This window comes from Ahaetulla prasina, chromosome 8 (genome assembly GCF_028640845.1).
Source record: "Ahaetulla prasina isolate Xishuangbanna chromosome 8, ASM2864084v1, whole genome shotgun sequence".
Classification (NCBI taxonomy): domain Eukaryota; kingdom Metazoa; phylum Chordata; class Lepidosauria; order Squamata; family Colubridae; genus Ahaetulla; species Ahaetulla prasina.
The window spans coordinates 51,889,823-51,913,428 of record NC_080546.1 but is presented as its reverse complement, the minus strand read 5'-3'; the positions used below and the strand labels follow the sequence as shown (position 1 = coordinate 51,913,428).

The 23,606-nt window shown below is 35.4% G+C and overlaps 1 protein-coding gene and 1 long non-coding RNA gene across 19 annotated transcripts in view; one reads left to right on the top strand and one right to left on the bottom strand.

Moving 5' to 3' along the window:
* Positions 1-23,606, bottom strand: part of SORBS2 (sorbin and SH3 domain containing 2) — a 209,193-nt gene that overhangs the window by 21,023 nt on the left and 164,564 nt on the right. For 10 of the 17 annotated variants that reach the window (XM_058192258.1, XM_058192261.1, XM_058192259.1 and 7 more), the window contains 8 exons: positions 23,268-23,324; positions 18,583-18,632; positions 15,887-16,074; positions 7,117-7,208; positions 5,432-5,478; positions 3,634-3,748; positions 3,409-3,537; positions 1,131-1,325 (listed from right to left, as the gene is read on the bottom strand). In XM_058192258.1, the coding sequence (XP_058048241.1) occupies positions 1,131-1,325; positions 3,409-3,537; positions 3,634-3,748; positions 5,432-5,478; positions 7,117-7,208; positions 15,887-16,074; positions 18,583-18,632; positions 23,268-23,324 (873 nt within the window). Of the gene's footprint in view, positions 1-1,130; positions 1,326-3,408; positions 3,538-3,633; positions 3,749-5,431; positions 5,479-7,116; positions 7,209-15,886; positions 16,075-18,582; positions 18,633-23,267; positions 23,325-23,606 lie in introns of those variants that run through there. The other 7 variants (XM_058192267.1, XM_058192263.1, XM_058192276.1 and 4 more) reach the window with 3 other exon arrangements.
* Positions 1-23,606, top strand: part of LOC131202838 (uncharacterized) — a 93,730-nt gene that overhangs the window by 31,114 nt on the left and 39,010 nt on the right. For both annotated transcript variants that reach the window (XR_009156233.1, XR_009156232.1), the window contains exon 2: positions 11,003-11,093. This is a non-coding gene — a long non-coding RNA (uncharacterized LOC131202838). The remainder of the gene's footprint in view (positions 1-11,002; positions 11,094-23,606) is intronic.

Here is a 23,606-nt window from a genome sequence, read left to right as displayed (position 1 = left end):
AGAGACTAGATGGGTGAGTAGATATCTTAAGGAAGTGTTAGTCTTTCAAATAACCTGGCTCCATGCCATCAAAGGCTTTAAATGTAATAATCAGCACCTTAGATTGCTCTTGGAAATAAAACTATAAGCCAGGGCAGTTCATACACCATCAATGTAGCACAGACAAAAATGCAGGATGCACCCAGCAGAACATTCTGGACCAGTTGAAGTTTCTGGGTGGACATCAAGGGCAGCTCCTTGTAAAATGCATTGCAGTACTCCAAATGGGAAGTGTTTAGGGCATGAATTACTCATACGTAGGGACTTCTGGTCCAAGAATTGGTGCAATTGGTTCAAAAGTGTGATTGGTGCAAAGCCTGCAACTTGTGCACCAATTCTTAGTTATTATTAGACATATTGATTTGTTTTTGTGGTGTATTGTATTGTGTTACTCTTATTTACTATGTCAAATGTTATTCTGTTCAGTACGTTGTCATAAATTATGTGATGTACGCATACACATATGCACATATATACATACACATAATAAATCACATAAATTATGTGATTTATTTACCAGATGTAAATAAATCTGGTAAATAAATACATCTGATAAAAAATGGCAATAAATAATATGTATTCAAAATTACCATATCCTAATTACAATAGTTAATGGTCCTTTAAAGAACTGGTTTAAGAGAAATGGTTTTCACCATTAATTTGAGGTATCTACCATAGATGTGTATGTGTGTGTATCTTATGTGTGTGTTTTCTGATAAGAAATTCGCTCAAGGTTCACAAAGCCGCTTGCATTATGTAAATAATGCAGAAGGCCACTGAATCATGTAATTCTGCATTGAACAATATTCAACTGGGCTTCCATATACTTTTCATGAACTTAAACTGTGCAAACACAGTATTTTTAATATAAAATGCAAACATATAAGAACACCATATAAAATCAAGGTAACCTAAGAGAGGAAAAATAGTGCAATCTTCACTAAAAAATAAAAATGGTATAATTTATTCTTATGATAATTTTATAATTGAAATTGTACTAATTGTACAATTGTATTAATATTTATTTATAACCAATATTTGTGCATAGGATGAAACTCTAAAGATGGTACAGGGAACAAAGCATTTCTCACCTTAGCTGAATGGTGGATTTTGTCACTTGAGTAACTCTGGGGTATTGGAGGAACAGGATATTCATTTTCTCCTCTGGCCATGCTCTTTTTGACTTCTACATAGGATATTGGGAAGATTCCTTGCTTATTTGTTCCCAGTAGCTTGCCTTCATACCAGTTTTGATCAACCCGTCTAAGAAGAATCACTTTGTCTCCCTGAAAGGCAACACTCAATAGATGAAATATTGTTGTCCCATCATGGATGCATACAATATATAGCAACGGAATACAAATTCCTTAACTGCGATGGAATATTAATGAAAGTGAATAATTAAGAAAAGCCAAGAAGTCCCAAGGTCAAAATGCTTCCCATACAGGTTCAGGCTTTAAAGTAACTTGAGGCACCCATTCATAGAATCAGTGGCTGTCTAAATGAATTTTTCAATGGAAAGATGAGTTGTGTGGCTCTTAGTTCATGCCATGATCCTAATCTGCCAGTTAAGAATGGAAATTCCTCTTCCAGTGAAACTGTAGTGAGACAAACACAGAAAGCTACAATAATTGTCTAATGCTAGTCCTGCCTAGGGAAAATATATGGGAAAAGGACGGTCCAAAGGTTGCATTTGCTTTTCAAAGTGGCTGATCAAGGAAATTTACCAAGAATTTTCTTCCTTTGTAGGATGTTGTCCAAGAAATCTCTTTATTGACCTTTGAAACATCCCCCTTATCACAGACCTCTGCAAGAGAGATTTTTATATGATAACGTGGCAGTTCAGGTTACGAGGGAGAAACCCTTTTGAAGGCCCACTCGGGAAGGCACAGAGCATAATAAAAATAAAGATATTTCTCTTAGCTCCAGGAGGGAGAAATATCTTTGTAAAGACCTCATTCTGCTGACAATGTATGGGGCCCTTTAAAAAGAACTGTTTTTAAAAGGAAAGTACCAAGAGTTTTCTTGATCTCATTTTAAAAAGTAAGAACTGGCCATTTTTTCTGTGGATCTTTAAAATAAAATAAAAAGGCCTTTGTCTAATTAGAACCAGCAACTCCATTGCTAAATAAAGCAGTAAGTAAGCAAAACATCACATGGCCAACTCATTTAGCAATGGCAGTTCCAGTTCCATTCATTAAATGAATCATCTAAGGTCATTAAGCAAGACATCATGTGACTGCAACTTGTCATCTCTTGCCAGCTTTCCCAATGACTTCGCTTGTCAGAAGCCAGCTCTCAAATGGCAATCATGTGACTGTAGAGATGCTGCAACGATCATAGGTGTGAAGACTGGTTATAAATAACTTTTTTCAGCACTGCCATCACTTTGAACAGGTGCTAAACAAATGGTTGATAAGCAAAGAACCACCTGTATGTAAGAAGCCCCTGGGCCTCTGGTGGCTCAGCAGACTAAGTCTGTCTGTTATTAACACAGCTGCTTGCAATTACTGCAAGTTCAAGTCCCACCAGGCCCAAGGCTGACTCAGCCTTCCATCCTTTATAAGGTAAGTAAAATGAGGACCCAGATTGTTGGGGGCAATAAAAAGTTGACTTTGTATATAATATACAAATGAATTAAGACTATTGCTTAACACAGTGTAAGCCGCCCTGAGTCTTCAGAGAAGGGCGGGATATAAATAAATAAAAATAAATAAATACTGGACCAGAAAATGACTGCCTCAAAGTGGATTGTAGGATACAGCAAAATTTGATATTGCATATACTGTATATAGAAAAAAATAAGCTTTAATTCTTTCCCCCGATATAGTTTCGAGTCAGATTTATAGCCTAGCATCTGGTATTTCCACTGAAAGGAAATTCTGATTCAGTCCCAAACATCTTCAAATAATATATAGGTAATCTTTGTTTAGTGAATGCCTCAAACAATGACTGTTCAAAGTCATGACGGTGATGAAAAAAATAACTTTGTAACCAGTCCTAGCATTAATGACTTTATCGGTCTGTAAAGCAAAATGAAGTTACAGATCATGTGTAGTGGCCATTTCACTTAGCAACTGCCTCGCTTAACATCCAAGTTGCCAGTCTCTATTGTGGGCAGTAAAAAAGGATTACCTATATTATACATTATTTGCATTACTTAAAGGAGGGCCAGGAGTTGAAAGAAAGAAGGTTAGTACCAATGTAGGGAAAAAAAGAGCTTAGCAGAAAGAAAAAACGGGTAGCAGAAAGATGTAGTAGCCTAATTTACAGCCACAATGCAGCCCTGGGTAATATATACTTGAGTGAATAAGCCGCTTTACAGAGAATCTTTGTCAAATTTGGTGTAACACCAATTTTAGCAAATACCTTTCTCAATGAAAGTTCCACATTTGTATCTGCATTGAAATTATATTTTGCAATAGCTTCTCCAATCTCGGCCACATGTGCTGGGGGTGGTGGTCTTGCTGGCTGTGCTTTTTCTGGGGGAAGAAGTTTCTGAAGAGAGAATAGTGGTTATTTTAATCAACCTTTCCAAACTGGGTATCTATTTGTAAAACTCATATCTATCAGATTGCTGGTGTAAAGACAAACCTCAACATAAGAAATAGGAAAAATCCCAACTCTTCCGTAGTGTTCGCCCTCATACCAGTTTTGATCCACTTTCCTGAGGATATAGACAGTGTCTCCTTTCTTAAAGGGTAGCTCTCTGTAACAAACATTTATACATAGTGATACAGATTTGACATCCTGGTAACTATATCTTGAACTGAATATTAATTGTTTATCATTTTAAATAACAAAAAGAAGAACCAAAATTAGTAGCTCGAAATTATATTTAATAATGAGGTCAACCATAAACACAAAAGCTTACTTTTTCTTGAATACTTTACTGATTTAATGTTGATTAATATCTAAAATGCAAAAGAAACTGTGGCTTATTTTATCAAGGAAACTAGCATTGTCTTTTTGTAAAAAGACATTTACTGCTTTACATATAAATGAAATATAGATTTGCTTTGGTTCTTTACAGAAATAACACCTAGCTATCTTTGTTTTTCTTAAGCATGGTTTTACATTCTATCTTTTATCTACACTCCTCAATTATGTTTATTCATATATTGCTTGACAATGGTGAAGAATGAACAGACAAACATACTGATAGGTGTTATTTCTATTTAAGACCAAAGACTCTTTTCTTTAGGTTCTCTCTGTGTCAGTTCCCTAATTCTTTTTTGATACTGCTACCAGTGTTAAAAGGCAACTAGAGATGCAAACAAATTGACAGAACTTGTTTCTTAGAAGGAAAATTCAACCCAATGTGACCTCCTGAAGCATGGGAATCTGGCTTTCCCATTGACTTTGCTTGTCAGAAAGTCACAAAAAGTGATCACATGACCTCAGGACACTGCAGCTGTCATAAATATGAGTCAGTTGCCAAGTGTCTGAATTTTGATGATATGACATGGGGATGCTGCAACAGTCATAAGTGTCATGTCACTTTTTTCAGTGCTGTTATAACTTTGAATGGTCACTAAATGAATTATTGAAAGTCAAGGACTACCTGTAGAATAGGGGAGGAAAATAGGACTGGCCCAGTTGTAGAAATTCATCTTGGCAATTGTATCCATTTCTGCTTGATTGCACATGCTCATTCATGCCTTAACCACTCTTATCAGGATTTTTGCAACATTAGGAGGCTATTATTGAAGATCACTTAGAAACAAGAACTGGTTCAGAATGTATTAGCATAAGTGGCATATGAAACCCTACTTTTCCATCCAACTCTAAAATTTAGATTGTCTTGACTTTGCCAGCTTTAAGAAAGACTCGACCTCTATGGACTTTGGCAGGTTTAAAGAGATTGTTTTTCTTATAACGGTATAGAAATCCAGCCTAAAAGCAATTTTGTCTCTTAATGCTGATAAAATGGCATAAAGAGCATAATAAAAACTATATTGGTGAGAATGATCAAAAGTGAAAGTAAATCAACATTGCATATTCAAAACATACATTAACAACATGTACATTTTTATTCCACTGCAAAACTGCTCCCTCTATAATAAATAAGACAAAAGAAAACAACTTCAATTTTAAAAACCATTATTTTAAGTATGCATTAAATGCACTATTATGCATTAAATATTGCTAAACACTTTATAGGGATGAGTCATACATTAGTTAAATATTACTAAATATTACTACTACGTCTTAAATTACTGAATATCTGAATATTGCAGAATGCTTAAATAGTAAAACATTAGTTTAACTACATAAGAAATAGAGACTTGTTTGTATCAAATGTAATATTAATGCACATATTCTTTTCTACCTATGAACATTTAAGATTCATTACAGTTCTCTGGGTTAAAAAAAAGGGACTAATACTTACTTAGAAGTTTGAGCCTTAAAGTCATATACTGCTCTAGCTGGCAGTCTCTGTAATAGAAGGAAATAAATTAATCTAAATAACATGTACTTAAAATAATACATAAAACATGTATCAAAAATAATGCCCCTCTGGCATCGCAAAATGGGGCAGGGGCTGCATATGCGTCATAGGATTTTGCATTTTAGATATCTGTTTCAGGATGGCTCTACTTCACGATGCCTCTGTGTAATCCTAGATAACCTGCTTTCATGGTAGTAGAGGAGTACTACCCCAGCTAGCAGCGATATTTACTGATTAATACTTGGTCCCAATTTTCTGGTACATGTTATAAAACATGTAGAATGAAACTATTTTAGGATACCCTTCACAGGAGTTTAATATAACTATAATGAAACCAAACACATTGCATAAAATATGAATGAATCTCTGTATGCTTCCAGGTCTACATTTGTATTTCAAATATTGTTAAAATATTGAGTTTATTTTGTAAAAAGAAGTATTCATAATTTCTGCTTTCCCAGGAGAAGGACCAGAAATTCAGGGAGAAGGCCTGAGATTTATTAACTCAAACTTTTTTCCATTCTTCTAGATAGGACAGGCCCATGGAGCAGCATCAACAAAGGGAAATTGGATTAGCATCCTAGAAAGAAGGCATTTATTTAGGCCGAGTGCTTTCATTGTGATTTAATCTCTTTTCTGAACATTGTGTACCTCTTGGCAGGCCCACAAATATACTGACATTTATTGCTTGTTAAACAGATGTTGCAATTTTGGTTGTTGCTTCTTTCATCTGGAGTTCCAATGCATACTTTTTCTGTCCTCACAAAGGAATTTGAAAGCAATCTGCAAATATCTTTACTTTTCCTGACCTCAAAATGCAGAAGGTGTATACAGATCATCATAAGTCAGTCTAATCAACTGTAAAAAAAAGCAAAGGGACTGAAATCCACCCAAGACTTCCTGGCTACCTTGCCACCATTCCTTTGTTTCTCCTCAAAGCTCTGTGAGATGAAAACACAAGCAGCTTGGAAATTTAGATCATTTGTCCCAACAACTGTGATCTTAGCTGCATAATACTATAATTGAGGAAGGGAAAGGGGAAAGACAAATTCTAATTAGTACATATGAAAAAGAAACCTCCAAGAGCAAATTGCCAAACCTCTAGGGCAGGGGTCTCCAACCTTGGTCCCTTTAAGACTTGTGGACTTCAACTCCCAGAGTTCCTCAGCCATCTTTGCTGGGAGTTGAAGTCCACAACTCTTAAAGGGACCAAGGTTGGAGACCCCTGCTCTAGGGAATGAAGGTCTGTTAAATTAAGAAAAGATTCCTGTCAATAGTGGGGAAGTGAAAAGCAAGGGCTGCAGAACCACAGGGAACAAAAATGGGAAAATACTGGCTTTGCTGCAATTTCAAATTCAGAAATTCATAGATTCAGTGGTTCAAAATAGATGAGATCAATCAGGATCGGAACCAATCCTGAACTGGTACAAAGTAGTTGGGCAGAAATTCCCTAATCGTAGTCCATGCTCTGCTTCTCTTTCTATTCCAACTGCATTGTTTTGTAACCCCAGGTGATGAAAGATAACATTGCCAAGAAGCTGTCCAAGAAATGCTTTTTAAAGGTGTTTTCAGAAATATACTTCTGGCTTCAAACATGTTTGTTTAAGTACATTTTCTTGCAATACCTCTCTGTCTGGAGTTCCTCTTCTTTCTTTTGGAATACATCGACTCACATCAGTGAAAGCAGAAGAATAATTTCCAGGAGATTCCTGGTCTACTGAAAGTAAAATGCCATTAGATAAAAATTGATGAAAAGCAATTGTGGTAGCTTATTTCAAAGGACACTACATCTAAATTCATGTTATTGTGAATCTGAATTAAACTAATGTAACAATAAATAAATAAAAACATATAAACAGAAATCTAGAAAGGAAGCTATGGAAATTATTTCATATACTAGTTATACAATTTCGAACTGAGCCTGAAGCATTAAAAAGAAAAACCAAGACCAGCAATAAAGCATCTTTTCTGATTCTTACAACTTTTGCTTTTAGAAGAATAGAAGAATAAGTTACTGAAGATGCAAAAGGTAAAACATAGCATTGACTCATAAAGCTAATTAAACATGTACCCACATGCAAGGGATGCATCAAAAGCATGCCACAATGATGGAATAATGAAATTCTGAGGTGATCCAGTAGAACAGAAATGCATGACTGTTTTATGTTAGATCAGATTAGATTATGCATTTGCCACATCACTGTGTATTCTGGACTTGTTTTAGAACAAGTAGATATGAAAATGTGGTCTCCAGTTTAGGAGTGCAGTACTGTTATTTTTCTGCTCTCTTTGCGGCCACTTTCCCCAAATATGCCATTTGCTGTAAGGGCAATTTTGGGAAAAACGGTCCTGGAGAGTATTTTCCCTGAAAAGAGGGAAGGATAAAAGCTTCTAGCATACCATGCAATTAGTCTGAAGCACTGCTGTTATTTTTTTTTAATAAAATAATCACAGATAAAACAAATATCTGCTTTCCAGGTTAAGTGACATCTAGATGTCCGTATTTCTAGCTCACAAAACTCAATTGTTTATATAGAAGTGTCCATGAAATAGAATTGTACCCTTTCAGTGTGATCCCAAATAGGGAAAAGGCCTATTAAATTCAGAGGATTGATTATTGAGTAAACATATTTAAGATTAGTGTATGACAAGCTGAAAATACCTATTATATATTATATGTATATATGTATGTGAAGAAAAAAATAATGTAGTTCATTAATACTTTCTAAGCAGCTTTGTAAGTTCTACAGTTCATTTTTATAGAAATCCTCAATGAGAAATAATTTCAATAATTTGCTATTTTCAAATAATTATTTGTATTTATGGTACCCTAAACCAGAATCTCTCAAACTTGGTAACTTTAAGATGTGTGGACTTAAAAACTCCCAGAATTCAAGTGCAATTTGTGTTAGCAATACCTCTCATGGCAGAAATTACTACTGCATGTATGAAATGGTAGAAACTGCATGTATCTAAACCTTGATATCTAAATAATATGATCAGTTTATTACATTTACATGGAGCAAAAAGCTTCTGGACCCATTTTTGCACAATAATTCTAGTTGTTGGTTTATTTATTTACCAAATTTATATGGCTGCCCATATCACAAGAAGTGATGCTGGATGGTGTACAACAATGATAAATGCAAAAAGCACCATGAAGTTTGAACTCAAATCTTCTCCTTTCTTTGTCCTCCCCCTGGACAAAGGAGACTGGCACACTCATTTTAAGCTAATGAAGTAGTAGATAACTATGTGGACTCTAGCTAGTGTAAAGCAATATTGATTTACCAATAAGCTAGGAGTATAAACTATAGTTTGATCCTGGTTTATTTTAAATGAGTCTTTAATGATATATGACTTCCCTATATTGCTTGCCAGTGGAATCAGCCTGGAACTATGGTTTAGCAATCCACTGTTTAATATTGCTCTTAATTGGTTTAAAATAAGCAGATCTACCCCCAAATTTAGTGTCACAGGAAATTAGATTTTAGCATCATGGGAAATTTCATTTAAAAGAGGACATTTCTAATCTCGGCCTCACTAGAGAAGATGCGAGGGGCAGCAGAGGAGCCATAGCCTTCTATTGCTGCTGATAGTTGAGTTATACAGCTATGTGCAGAGGAGACCATGAGTGAGTTGAATTTTTAAATATTCTATACTATTAATGGAGATCATGTGCTTATTATTATTATTATTTTTATTGAAATACAGACTTTAGCTAAGTAGATGATATTGCAATTGTAATACTCCTTACCTTGGTTTTATCCTGTAGGACTTGTCCTTCTCAATATTAAATGAAGCCATTTTAAAATTAGTAGATTTTAATGTTGCTACCATCATTGCATAGATGGATGTTTAGATTAGTGAGCCAAACATTTAATTCAGCCATAATTATGTTTCTACATAGCTGAATTATTTTGTGAACTTAGATGGAAATAATTTTAAAACAAGTGTGTCTTTTCTTATTATTTCATCTTGTACTTTCTTATATTCAGGTGACCATATATTTTATTAGGAAGTCTTTGTACCTTTCCCCAAAAATTATTGATATGAACATTAGACCAATTGAAACTTTTTTCACTGTGTGATATTAAGTTCCATTATGAATCACTGCTCTCTTAATTTCAGTAACTATTCATATGCTAATAACAAAAGGCTACTTTTTCCTTTTGTTGGCTGGTCTGAAAAGCACAACTTGGTGCACTGTTATTGTCCTCAACTGATTCCACCCCCCACCCCATTCCTATGACTGACTGTACAACAGACAATTTCTAGGCTGTATAAGGTGCACAACACAAATGTAATGGGAACAAACTAGAAAGGATAAGGGTGAATGACTCAAACACAAGCATAAAGAAAAGGAAGTAATCCACCTTGGAAACACAGTGCATTATCATATTCCTGGTTGCTGCTGTTGGTAGCATCCATGTCTTGATAAGAGGCACTGAGAGGCAAACTTCTGCATTCATTCTGGTACAACGAACAGTGAATAGCACCATCGTGAGGCAGTGGTTGCAAAGGCTGGCGTATGGGACTTTTTCTAAAAACTTTAAGGGAAGAATTCCTTTCAGGAATGTCTGGAAGCAATTCAGAAATAAGTCTGTGCAATATACTATTGTCAGGCAAGCTTCCCCTTCTTTTTTCTGCTTTGATTTGGTCACAGATATCTTTAAGGGCGGAGTCCAGGGCGTCAAAGACAGATGATTTGCATTTAGTCTTCTCAGCCTGCTTTTTGGGGAGTGTGTTTTTTTTCCTTCGGAAAGGCACTGGGCTGACTAGGAAGGCTATTTTAGAGAGGCCAGAATCAGAATCTTGTCGCTTAGGATCTTCTGGGGTAGTTTCCTGTTTAGCCCTTGCATGCTTCAGCATGGTGGTAAAGCGTGTGTATGAAGCTGGACATCTTCCTTTGCAGGAGCTGATAAGATGCTTGTGATGGTGGTGATGTCCTGATCCATAAAAGCTTTCCGAGGATGTGAAGGAGAAGTGATCAAAATCACTTTCACTACAAAAAGATGAGCCTTCTATCTGTATGAAGTCACTCATGTCAGAGACCACTCCATCTTGGTCACTGTCTGAATAGTCCATCTGAGATCTTTGTGGTTCCTCGCTAGTTACTTCAATGTGAATTGGCACCAGAGTGTTGGACTTGTAATTCTTTTGCACCTGAGTAGTGTGCCTATTTTGATTTTCTTCATCCAGCAAGGATTCAATAGAAAACCGTCTCATTGTACAAAAGCCATTTTTAGGGGGTTCCAGGAAGCTTACAGTTGATAATGCTTCTTCCCCTAAATTTGGCATTGATTTAGATTTCTGAATTAGTTTTTCAAATTCAGATATTCTATTGGGCACCATGTCTCTTGGTACTTCCTCTGTGGAGGATTCTTTCCAACCATGTAGCAAGCTCTTATGCTGTTCCTTTTCATACTGTAGTACTCTGGATTTTACAGAACAGATCACCTCGGAATTAAGCAAGTCTTTGCGGTTAATGCGGTGCATTCTTTTGTACAGTTTTAGGAAACCTGGAGCATCATGGGCAGATCTAAGATGTGCTCTTGACCGATTGGAACCACGAGTTTCAGAGGAATATGGGGAAGCCCAGGTAAGGGAAGAATCACCTTTGGAATTGTCTGCACACAACAGGGACACCATACTTTCAGATTTATTCTGTGTATCAGAGAAGCAACAACGATCATCAGCTAATAGGTCATCGTAGCTGCGAGATTTGCGTTTGGGAGAGGAAGTCTCTTCAGTGCTGCTCCAGACTTCTGCATTCTGACGGGCCATTTGCCAGCCATTCTTGTAGCTGATGGCTCTTCTTGAATCACCTGGAACAGCTAATCGCTTTCCATAATTTTTACCATAATCTAAATCATTTGAGGTGTTCTGGTTGGGGACTGAATAACTGGAAAGGGATGAATATATTTTGCTAATATCCCCACCTTTATAATCCACAGAGCAGCATGGTGAAAAAGAGACATTGCCAGAAATTAACAGATTCAAAAGTAGACAGAAAAATAACAATTATTACATGCCAGAAAGAAATCAGGGATGGGGAAGCACTTTGATTTTCTTAACATAGAGTTAACAATTATGGCATAATATACATACCTAAAATACAATAATCATTAAGTTAACCTTGGATTGCACTATTAATATAGAAAGGCTTCTATATGTATCTTTAATTTTTTGAAATGGAAAACTGGGTACGATTTCTCACCTAGTTTCCCTGTCATGCTGTAAAATTGTATACATACATTATCATCTTTGTCTGCCTTTAAGGTAAGTTCACTAAAATTTTTTAACTGTACCTCCTGTTCAGAAATCTAATCCAGGCAATAAAATGAAATTTAAAAAACAGTCCAATAATTGCTGAAAATGGACAAAATGAAAACAAAAAGGGTTTTCTGGATCAGCTGATTAAAAAGGATGAAATGTGGGGAAAAATGGAATTACATAATGTAACTCTAATGGGGGAAAAATAGTAGAAGTTCATTTGTAACTGCTATATAGAAGCCACATTTTAAATGTTCTTTTTCTTTTTTTCTTAATCTATATTATTTCCGGTACCTTTTATTTGATCTTCTTCCTTTTTCTACTTTCCTTTATATATTTTTTGTTTATTTTTTGATTGTGTAAAAGTTTTAAATAAAAATTATACATTAAAAAATAGCCCAATAGAAACCTAGGCATAGATATATTGCCTACTTGGAAAGACTTGGAACAATTTTAAAATTGTTTTAAAATTTAAAATTCGTATTTTAAACTTGTATATTGTATTGTCGGTTTTATTATGCCTGTACACCGCCCTGAGTCCTTCGGGAGAAGGGCGGTATAAAAATCAAATCAAATAAATAAATAAATAAATAAATTTAGAAAATTGGTAGCATACAGTAACCTTAGGCCTCTTTGCAGTTTCTCCAATTTAAAAATAAGATTTTCCATTTTTTCTCCACCTCTCTCTCTGTTTCTTCCTCCACGTTTTTTTTCCTCTATTTTTCCTCTGGTTATTCCCTTGTATTGGTGATGTTTGCAGTGTAACAGAGTGAACAATGGGGAAGATTTTAAGCTAAAAACTTTAATCAATGGATTTACAGCAGTGGTGAAATCCAATTTTTTAAACTACCGGTTCTGTGGGTGTGGCTTAGTAGGCATGGTGTGGCTTGGTGGGCGTGGCAGGGGAATGATACTGCAAAATCTCCATTCCCACCCCATTCTGGGGCCAGCCAGAGGCATTTGCCGGTTCTCCGAACTACTCAAAATTTCCGCTACCAGTTCTTCAGAACCTGTCAGAACCTGCTGGATTTCACCCCTGATTTACAGGAAAAACAGTTAAATGAGATTTGATATGCTGTAATACAATTTTGGTAACAGTGGGAATGATGGGAGTTGTAGTTCAACAGATCTGAAGTTCATCAATTTGGGAAAAAGCAAAATTAAGGCACTTTATCCATAACTTTCTAAAATCTATTGCCTGGATTAGATTGGCTCCAGCAAAATAGCACAAAACAGAATTGCTATTTGCCCAAGCATTTAACACTGAGATTCTGTAATACAATATAGAAAATGTTACAAATATATACAAGCAATTATTCCATCTTACCTCAAATAATATTAGTACTAATACTAATCACTAATTCTGTACCCTGAAGTATTAAAACTAGAAATGTATTAAATGTTAAATTGACATGCAATTAAATAATCATTAGAAGAAAGTTATCTTAAATGCCTCCAATTTTAGACTTTTTATATAAATAAGTAGGAACACCTACACAAATAAACCCTGTTAACAAATGATAAACATTAAAGCAGAAAATGCAAACGGCCCTGATTTTCAGTGGAAGGTATTGGGACATTGAGACATTAACTATATGGTATATGTGTATGTGTGTGTGTGTATAAATATTCCTCAACTAATGACTACCATTGAGCCTAAAATTTCCATTGCTAAGGAGGCAGTTGTTAAGGAAGCAGTTATTACCACCTTTTTTGTTTTGAAGGGCTGCACCAGAAAGCTATTTATCACAGCAGGCAGAGGGAGGCGTTGCTGGGAAGAACATGTTTGGTTTATGGCTGTGTGTGTTTGTTTTTTGTGCTTCCTGATTGACTTCCTGGAGACTCTGAACTTCTTTTGCCAAGTGAGCTCTTGTGGGTGTTGGCCTGGTAGCTTTAAGTTTGTTTGGTGGACTTATTTATTGCAGCAACTTTCCATGGTTTTAAGGACTAGTGGCTATTGCCTTGTGGACTAACCTTGGCCTGCTTCTGGCTGGATTTATTTGGGATAGTTCTGAGGCTGGATGAAGGGAATTGCTGGGAACATCAATAAACTCTCTAAATCAGGGGTCTCCAACCTTGGTCCCTTTAAGACTTGTGGACTTCAACTCCCAGAGTTCCTCAGCCAGCTTTGCTGGCTGAGGGACTCTGGGAGTTGAAGTCCACAAGTCTTAAAGGGACCAAGGTTGGAGACCCCTGCTCTAAATCATACCTATGTGTGGATATGGGTGAGCGGGGCAGCACAGGAAGACACAGACCACCCCAGGGGTGAAAAGTTATTTTTTTAAAAATTAAAAGAACCACCTGCCATTTTAACCCAAAAGGAAGATAATCCAAGAGAAGAGTAGATTTTCTTTAAAAAAAAAAAAGCACCATACACAGAGACAAAAATCAGGTGCAATGCCAAGCTTTCCCACTTTTTCAACCAACTTTGGTTGAAACCTATATTGGAGATTGCTCCAATAATGTGTGCAAATGACACAAACATACTTATGCATCTGTACGTAAATTCCTGAACATGCACACATGTGTGCACGTGCACAGGCATATGTATATAGGTATCTGCTAAAAGCTACACTCAAAAAAAGGCTGATTCAGAACAAAAAAGCTAAATTTATATTTGAATATTATATCCAAAGACCCAATTTATAAAATTAATGGACCCTTCATATACATATTGCAACTGTTCCTTCCTTTACCGTAAAATACTCTTACATGAGTGTATATTTACATTTCTCCCCTCTTTTCAACATAAATAGCAAAAAAAAAAAAAAGAAGAAGAAGAAGAAAAAAGAGGAAGGAAAGGCAATAGATAGAATATAAATGAATTAAAGGGAAGAATAGCTATGTTAGGAAAGGGAAAGGAAGGAAAAAAGAATAGAGAGAAGAAAGCTGAATGGAATTGAGACAAGTACCTAATAAGGTCAGTAAGAAAAAAAATAAAGGAATTTTTTTTAGGTGTTACAACAAAGACAAACTTCATAGACATACAGCTTCTCCCACCCAATGGCTACTCTACACCCATTTGTTTATGTTCAATAGTCTTGTCTATTCTTCTCAGCAACTCTAAGATAATCTTTACTCTCCCTTCCCTAACTCACAGTTAATTACTGGGATGTCCACAATGCCTGGTTTAAAAAGTCAAAATGGCAGCTGTCATGAGGGAAATCTAAGTGACAGATTTGCCTCCTGACTACCTAAAAATCCAGATGGAGCTTCAATTGCACTGTTACTGTTATCTTGGTTTGTTTTAAAACCATGCCCTGCAGACATCCCTGCATAATTATTTGTGGGGTAAAAAAAGTCATATTCCAATTGGGTAAATGGTACATGGCTGCCTTTTCAATGTAAAATTTTGAATCATTATGGTGGCATTGCAGTTGGGGGCAATCATATGAAACACGTCAGGTGTTGTACAATAACAATAAACAGGAAACATTAGTACCTATGTGAAATGGGGAAGTATTGTAGAAATGGAATATGGCAGAAAAAAACTCTTACTGATTGCAGACATAGAAAGCCTGCATTAGGAGTTCACTCCCCATAAATGTTTGCCAAGACAATAATTCATTTTCCTATTCAGTTATTAAAAAGAGATAATTCATTATATCAAACATTAAGATAATTCATTATATCAAACATTAAGATGCCCTATACATTGTAAGCCGCCCTGAGTCTTCGGAGAAGGGCGGGGTATAAATGTAAACAAAAACAAAAAAAAAAGAGATATTCAGACTGCATTTCCTTTGAATATATTTACGTTTATGATTTATGTCTTGATTAGTGATGTATGACAATCACATTTTAGACGAAAATATTATATTTAGGAAGAAAATGCCCTCAATCCCTGTCTTTTCCTTGTCTGGTGAATCAACTTTAAAGTTTTTTAAAAAGATTTTAATTGGCTTTATTTTTAAAAAAGAAAAGACTACAAAAGTCTTCATATGATGACTTGCTGACATATCATATTAGGAGATTAATATGAATATAAATATTGGATTTCTATCCCTTCCATGCAAATTGGATTGGTGAATTTTGATTGTTTAGTAGAATTTGAAATCCATCCATATTGTTTTGGAATTCATGAATTCCTGTTTATTTATCCTTGTGCTCATTTATTACCTTTTGCTCTTGATGGAGAAGATGGAGAAGAGGTGGTAACAGGCTTCCTAAGGGTTGAATAGGTGCTCTGTGTATCCGTACGACCAAGAGTGTATCGATTTACATTCTGATCAGTGTGGACTTTCTGCTGAGTTACTGCAGGCTCTGACTTCCTTCGTTTTCTGTAATCACTTGAAGTACTTGCAGAACTGGGGAAGAAAATAATAATGTAGCAAGACATGTCTAAAATGTCTCCTTAGAAGTCAGAAAATAATTAAGCTCATTAGTCATTGTGAACATAACTAAATACAGTACCAATAAAAAGGCAAAGGCTTCCCTATCCAATTGTGTCTGACTCTAGGTTGCGGAGCTTATCTCCACTTCTTAGCTGATGGAGCCAGCATTGTCCAAATACATTTTCTATGCTCATGTGACCAGCATGACTATATGGCAAAGGTGCACTGAATGCTGTTACCTTTTCACCAAAGTGGTACCTATTAATCTACTCATATTTGCATGCTTTCAAACTGCTAGGTAGGCAGGAGCTGGGGCAAAGAACAGGAGCTCAGCCCATTGCGCGGCAATAACAATAGCAATAGCACTTAGTCTTATATACTATTTGATAATACCTTATAGCCCCTAAGTGATTTATAGAGTTAGAATATTACTCCCAATATGTTTGTAAAATTCTTTGGGATGAAGGGAAAGGTTCTATTATTTGCTTTCCTTATGAGGTGGCCAAGTAATGTATCTTGATATCTTATTCGTGTCCACTTGGAAATCTTCTCTACAATTTCCAAAACAACAACATCTGTGCAAGAATATAAAAAATGCAACATTTGTTCTGCTGCAATATTATTTATATATAATAAGGGTAACAAAATTCTGAGACAAAGCTATGTTGAGACAGAAAATGAAGTATTCCACAGTTTAGCTATTCTGTTTGATTATTTAAAAAAAAATTATGCCACTGCTTAAAATAAAAATGGTACAATTAAAACATTTAAAATTGGTATACATAATATTTTATTTCAAAGCAACACTAGAAAATCATTTCAATCAGATCAATATAAAAACAATTGATCATTAAAAGCAGAGATAAATGGCATTTATATGTAGAAGAAGTTCTATTCTACTCTTTACTCTGTCAAAGTGAAAAAAATATTATGGCAGTTGAGAAAGATGGAAGAATAGTACCTTCTTAAACTATTTTTATGGATTTTTGTCTGCTTTAGGTCAACATGGATATGTGTTTGTAGAAAAACAACACATCCAAAGTGTGAAATGAATACTTTTTTCTACAGCTACATATACTCCTTCCTTCCTTCCTTCCTTCCTGTTTGCACTACAGAGATAAGAACATTCTTGGACTGATTCTTAGGATTTCTGAATGTTATCATATTTTACTGTACACCTCAAAACACTCTCTGCCAATGTGGCCGCTCTATACGTGCATAAATGTAAAGACAAGATTCCCAGAATTGTGAGTTATAATCCCAACATATTTGCAAGACTTGTAAGGTTGAGAAAAGCTGCATGAAAATATATATCCGGATTAATGACATTTAGTTGCATTCAAGTTCATATGAATACATAGCCATCATAATTAATAGGGGTATGTGTGGCCTTTCATTTCTAGTTTTATATTTCCAAAGCCTGGGATATTACACTAGCCATAAAGTCTTACAACTGTACTACCATCTCTGCTGGTTGAGAAATTTTGCTTTTTTGTTTTAGTTTTGTATGACTAGGTAGGATGTTGAGAAGATATATGATGACACCTTTACACAAAGAAGCAAATTAAGTTTTACTAAATTACTTAATATACATTGCAATATGAAGTAAAGCAGTTATAATCTACCTATAGTCTGTTAATATTTATCGTTCATGGCTCTAATTATATCCATAACACTAGTATTTTACAGATAGACTTTTTTCTCAGAATCCAGGTCCTTCACACACTACAGTTCCCAAATCTCCCTCTCTTAAGTTCCCTCCTCTCTCTGGAATAGAAATGGGAAGATGTACACTGTTTTGCTATGCTTGGACTAGAAACGTTGTCATTCAATCATCACATGCTTTTAAAAAAATAATCTTATGAAAATAGCAAAGGATACAGGATGGTCACAGGAATCTTATCCAGTGATAAGAAACTATAACACAGTGTTTCTCAACCGTGGCCACTTTAAGATTGCTGGTTGAGGAATTTGGAGAGTCAAAATCTACACCTCAGGAAGTTGATAAGGTTGAGAAATACAGCTGCAGCACAGGGGTGGGTTCTACTTACCTTTACTACTGGCTTGCATTGTGCCTGCACGAGAGTGCTCTTCTGCGCATGCGCAGATCACTTTTGATGACATTCGGGTCAGTGGGTGGAGCCTCCCACCACTTCCGGTGGTGGGCGGAGCCTCTCACCACTACTGGTGGTGGGTTTACTACCGGTTCTATAGAACCGATCCAAACCGGGGGCAACCCACCACTGCTGTAGCACATATGGATAAATTATGCTTAATTCAAAGAGAAAATGACACAAGGAAATTACAGGAGTTGTATAAAGTGAGAATGCTTGCAGGAAAACTTCAATCTATACTGTGCTTAACCTAAAAAGGGATATGGAATTATTTTTCCATAGGAAAAAAAATCCAAGCATATAATGTAAGAACTGTTGAAGGAGCCTTTTTCTTTCTACTTGTATTTATATATTTGATTTCTCTTACCTAGAAGGTCTATCCACACGTCTGTCTGCTGGACTGTAGTATAAAGATGTCTGCAGAAATAAGCAAGCATCTTAAATTGAATTTCAAAAATATTCGCAACAAAACATTATATTGATTGAGTGACGACTCTCACAATCATTAGTATTAACTATGTAATTAAAAATTGGGTAGCTTTTAAACTAATTTCAAATGCTGTTTTTAATACTGGAGCTAATGTCTTCAGAATTTTCTTCACCCAGTTTCTCAAATTAAACCTTAAATCCTTATATTGACTAAATATTGAAAACTATAGCAATGAAAAAAGTAATTAAAAATTATGAGGTATTACTTGCCACAATATTAAAATCAAATCAAGGTTGGAATTATCTGTAGTTTAAACCTGTATAGCATACATTGCCATTTGTTAACTTTTTAAACTTCATGTTAAGCATACAGTTTGGTCACCAGACTTAAAGATTTTGTTTTGGCAAAGGAGTAATATTAAAACAATTATTTGAGAATACAAATACTTTAAATTTGTCAATATAAATTCAAACTTTAATAACAATTGTTAATCTGGTATCTTAGCAGATGTTAAGGCTTGAACTGGAAATAGCCACATATATTATCACATGTAGTCCTTGTCCGATGACCACTCATTCAGCAACTTTTCACAGTTATGATGAAATAAAGAGACTTATGACTGGTCCTTATGGTTGTAGCTGCTGCAGCATCCCTTGTCATTGTTAGTCACAAAGTCGTATTTGACCTATCGTGACTCCATGGACAATGTTCTTCCAGGCCTTCCTGTCCTCTACCATCCCCCAGGGTCCATGTAAGCTCATGCCCACTGCTTCAGTGACTCCATCCAGCCACCTCATTCTCTGTCGTCCCCTCCTTCTTTTGTCCTTAATCATTCCCAGCATTAGGCTCTTCTCCAGTGAGTTCTTCCTTCTCATTAGGTGGCCAAAGTATTTGAGTTTCATCAAATACTGATGAAAGGATTAGAAGGATCTGGCCTTCTAAAGAGCAATCAGGGTTGATCTCCTCTAGGATTGATTAGTTTGATCACCTTGCAGTTCAAGGGACTGACAGGAGTCTTCTCCAGCAGCATCCCTACATTCATGTAATTGCAATCTGGCAATTGGTTCTTGGCACTTGACTCATAATTACAACACTCATAGTATCCTACGGTCACATGATCATCATTTGTGACCTTCACTGTCAGGTTTCAACGAACAAAGTCAACAGGGAAACCAACAGGAGGTTGCAATTGGGAATCTCAAGATGTTACACCTAAGGACCATGCGGGATTTGTTTAACGACCGCAACTAGAACTGCCCTAAATGGCATTGTAAATTGCAGCAGTCATGTGATGTCACTTTACAACAATATTGCTTAATGATGGAGCTGCTGATCCTAATTATCACTGCTAAAGGAGGACTACCTGTACAGTATAACCAGCAGGAGTTGGGAAAAGAAGAACCCCATCCCAGGTACAGTTTATCAAATACACAAAACCACCTGTCTAATTAATGCTACATATATTTTATATTCAGGTCATGTAATTTCAGAGATGATGTGAGAAACTGCAATTGTAATTACATACTCTGAACTACTGATCTTTTTAGAAAAGCAAAAGCATTGTGGGAAAAATATATAAAACATTGCTTTAAATTGCATTACAACCCATAACCAGTAATACATTGCATTTCTGCAGAAAAATACTAGAATTTTACTTTAAGAGTTGCTGAACCGTATCCTGTTCTTGTTCTCTGGGGCTACCAATAATCCTGCAGGCTGCCTCCCCTCCCATCATGTGTTACCTGCTGTTACTAACTGTAGGAGCCAAGAATTAAACTTCTTAATACAAAACTTACACTCTAGAACTGAGTTACAGTTCTTTCCTAGTTAAAAGAACCCATGTTGCTATTTGAAAACAAACCCTTAACCAGTTATAATTTAATTTCTCATCAAATAATATTTCTTTTTGTGGTGGTTTAAGTCATTTTATCAAGGCAAAGGTGATGTTAGTATGATATTACCTATAGAAATAGTGTAGACTGACAAATGTTACTTCTTTGCTTGGATTAGGAGAATGTTCACTATTGCATCTAAGGCAGGCAAGTTTAAGGATATTAAAAAGGAGAGGTTGCAATGTAACCTCTGCCACCTGAACTGGCAGTATCCTTTGCCTAATAGGATGGCTATTCTTTGGACTTTACTCAGCATTACTCTGCAAATTGTATCTATAGAAGATGCACACAGGTTGTCCTCAACTTATGACCACTTGTTTAATGATCATTCAAAGTTCTGACAGCTCTGAAAAAGTGACTTGCAACCGGTCCTTACACGTATGACCATCACAGCAGTCCCACATTCACATAATCATAATTTGGGCATTTGGCAACCAGATGTATTTATTAAATTTCTATGCTGCCCATTTCACTAATACAACAAACCCTGGGTGGCTTATAACAGTTGCAGCATTCTGGGCTTACAACAAGCAAAGTCAGATTCATTTTAATGACTGCATGATTTGCTTCACAACCATGGTGATTTGTTTCACATTTGCAGCAAAAAACATTTTAAAATTGGGTGCAGTCACATGATAACTTCCTTAACAACTGGATCACTTAGCAACATTACTTAGCAACTATTGCTTGACATAGTGTAAGCCGCCCTGAGTCTTCGGAGAAGGGCGGGATATAAATGCAAATAAAATAAAAAATAAAAAATAAAAAACAAAAGTTCTGGACCCAATCGTGATTTTAAGCTCAGGAACACCTGTATGAAAATGTAATTCTGTATTCAAATTGTAGCATTCAGGTAAACATTGGCCAGACTGGGATTTCAGAAATATATAATATATAGAATAATATATAGAATAAACCTTTTATGTTTATTAAAGAATTGTTAAAGAATTTGGACACAAACCTTTAAGAAGACTGAACTCATGAATCTCAACTTAGTACTTTTATTAAAAAGATTATTATGCATATTAGTAGACCTGTTAATATAGAGAATCTTCATTGTTTAAAGACTGCAGTTTATATAGACTCCATAGGATAAAAGCTTGTATTAAATGGGATAGAAATGGAAATGGAAAGTCATCATTTTTCCCTATTGCCCTATTGTACTAACACCAGCCTCTTGGAAATCTTTGTGACAATCTCTAGCTTGAGGGACACCCTGTAGAAAGGATTGGCTTTAGGCAGAGAGAGTCGGCATCATCAGGTTGCAAATTTTGATGGACAGGAAATAGCAGCAAGATATATTCTGACGATTGCTCTTAATTCTCTCAACTACTCAATAAAGGTACACATTTTGTTCTGTTAATTAATTACAGACATGCAGTTGGAGAGCCTAAAGAACATAGTCTACAAGGAAGTAACATTGAAAAAAGGCCAATATGGCTTAAGAGTTTCTCATTATCTAAATATATGTAATTCTACAGGTATATCTATTATTTTCACTTCTTGGTAAGCAAAAGGAAACTGTGTAACACTATTATACAAAATTGATTTGGTTTCTGCTGCTTTAAGAATGTTGAGTTTTAAGGAGAATATGTTCAATTGATGCCAGAAAGATCAACATTCATAATAATCAAAGCACCTAAATTTAAAAAAAAACCCCAAAAGATTTGAGAAATGTTATCTTCTTTGTTCAGATGTTCAGAATCTAAGTACCGGTAAGTTTTTATTTTTTGTAGATGCGACGTTTTTGAACTATTTATTGAGGGTTTTTTTATTTCTATGACTATCCAGGATAATTCTTGGAGGCTAAAAGGTCAAAAATAATAATATAAAAAAACTGAAACAAGATTGCCAGGGAGAAGGATGCGGAGCAACCCACAATAAATAATTAACAATAAACGAGAAATAAAGTTTGTGCAATCCATTGTAAATTTATTTTACTATTACTTTAAAATTCTTAACTCTTGTCTGGTTATATGAATTTTGGATCTAAACCATTATTAAGCATTTTTTGAATTAGTAATTCACTCTCCTGATTCCCAAAAGATTACTGTATATAGTTTATACACTTTGATTTCGACACCTGAAATGTACGGTGATTAATGAGTTCACTTAACATGATACCTTAAATTCATGTCTTTCTAATGTTCTAGTGCAGTATTTTGTTCAAATAGCAAAAGTCAGAATAATAACAACTATCATTCATCATTTTCCTCCCATTTCCCATCTCCTAGTGCAGCAGCAATATTTATTGTTAAATGGTTACGGGAATGAGATTTTTTGATCCCAAATTGTCTTGTTCAGCAAGGCAATTGACATATCCTTTCTGTTAAAAAGCGTTGCCTTGTGATTAGCTGGATTAAGCTTGGAGTTTGGTTTGGTGCCTGGGAAAAGATGAATTTGGTTTCATCCTTGTTTTTATTGATTATTGTGAGCTACCTACGATTATTATGTGAGATGATAATGTACGTTTTGTAAATAAATAAAATAAGGAAAGCATTGCTAGGATATTTTCATTGAAAGATATTTCATATTTATGGGATTGAAGCTGGACATTTATGTGTGTTAATACACTAGAAAAAAGAAAGAAGTTATAACTGTATCATTGGAATGAGTTTTGTAGGATAATAATGCAGGTAAACAGGATGTCCTGTAATTAAATAAGAGAAAATTCAATAGTTATGTTGTCCCCAAATTTTAACCATCCATTGAAGAAACATGCTGATTTACCTCTTTGGAAAGACCTGGAGGATTGTCTTGAACATAATCCAAAAGCTTTTTAGGAGGCTGCATCATATAGGTAGAATTGCGAGATGAAATGGAGAAGAATCAATGGCAGCAAGGAATGAAACATGTGAAGAAGGTGACATAGTTAGAAACTGAGTGTTGACAGATTACAAGAGTGGTAAAAATGCAACAAAATGAGAGGATCTGTCTGGGGTAAAGAGTATGTGATAGTAGCTAATCGTTTTAATAAACTTTCCACTGTTGTTAGCAAAGCTGAAGTTAAAAAACTAAAGGAAAACATAACCCCCCCAAATTCAGTAGCATTGAATTGGAAAAGATGGA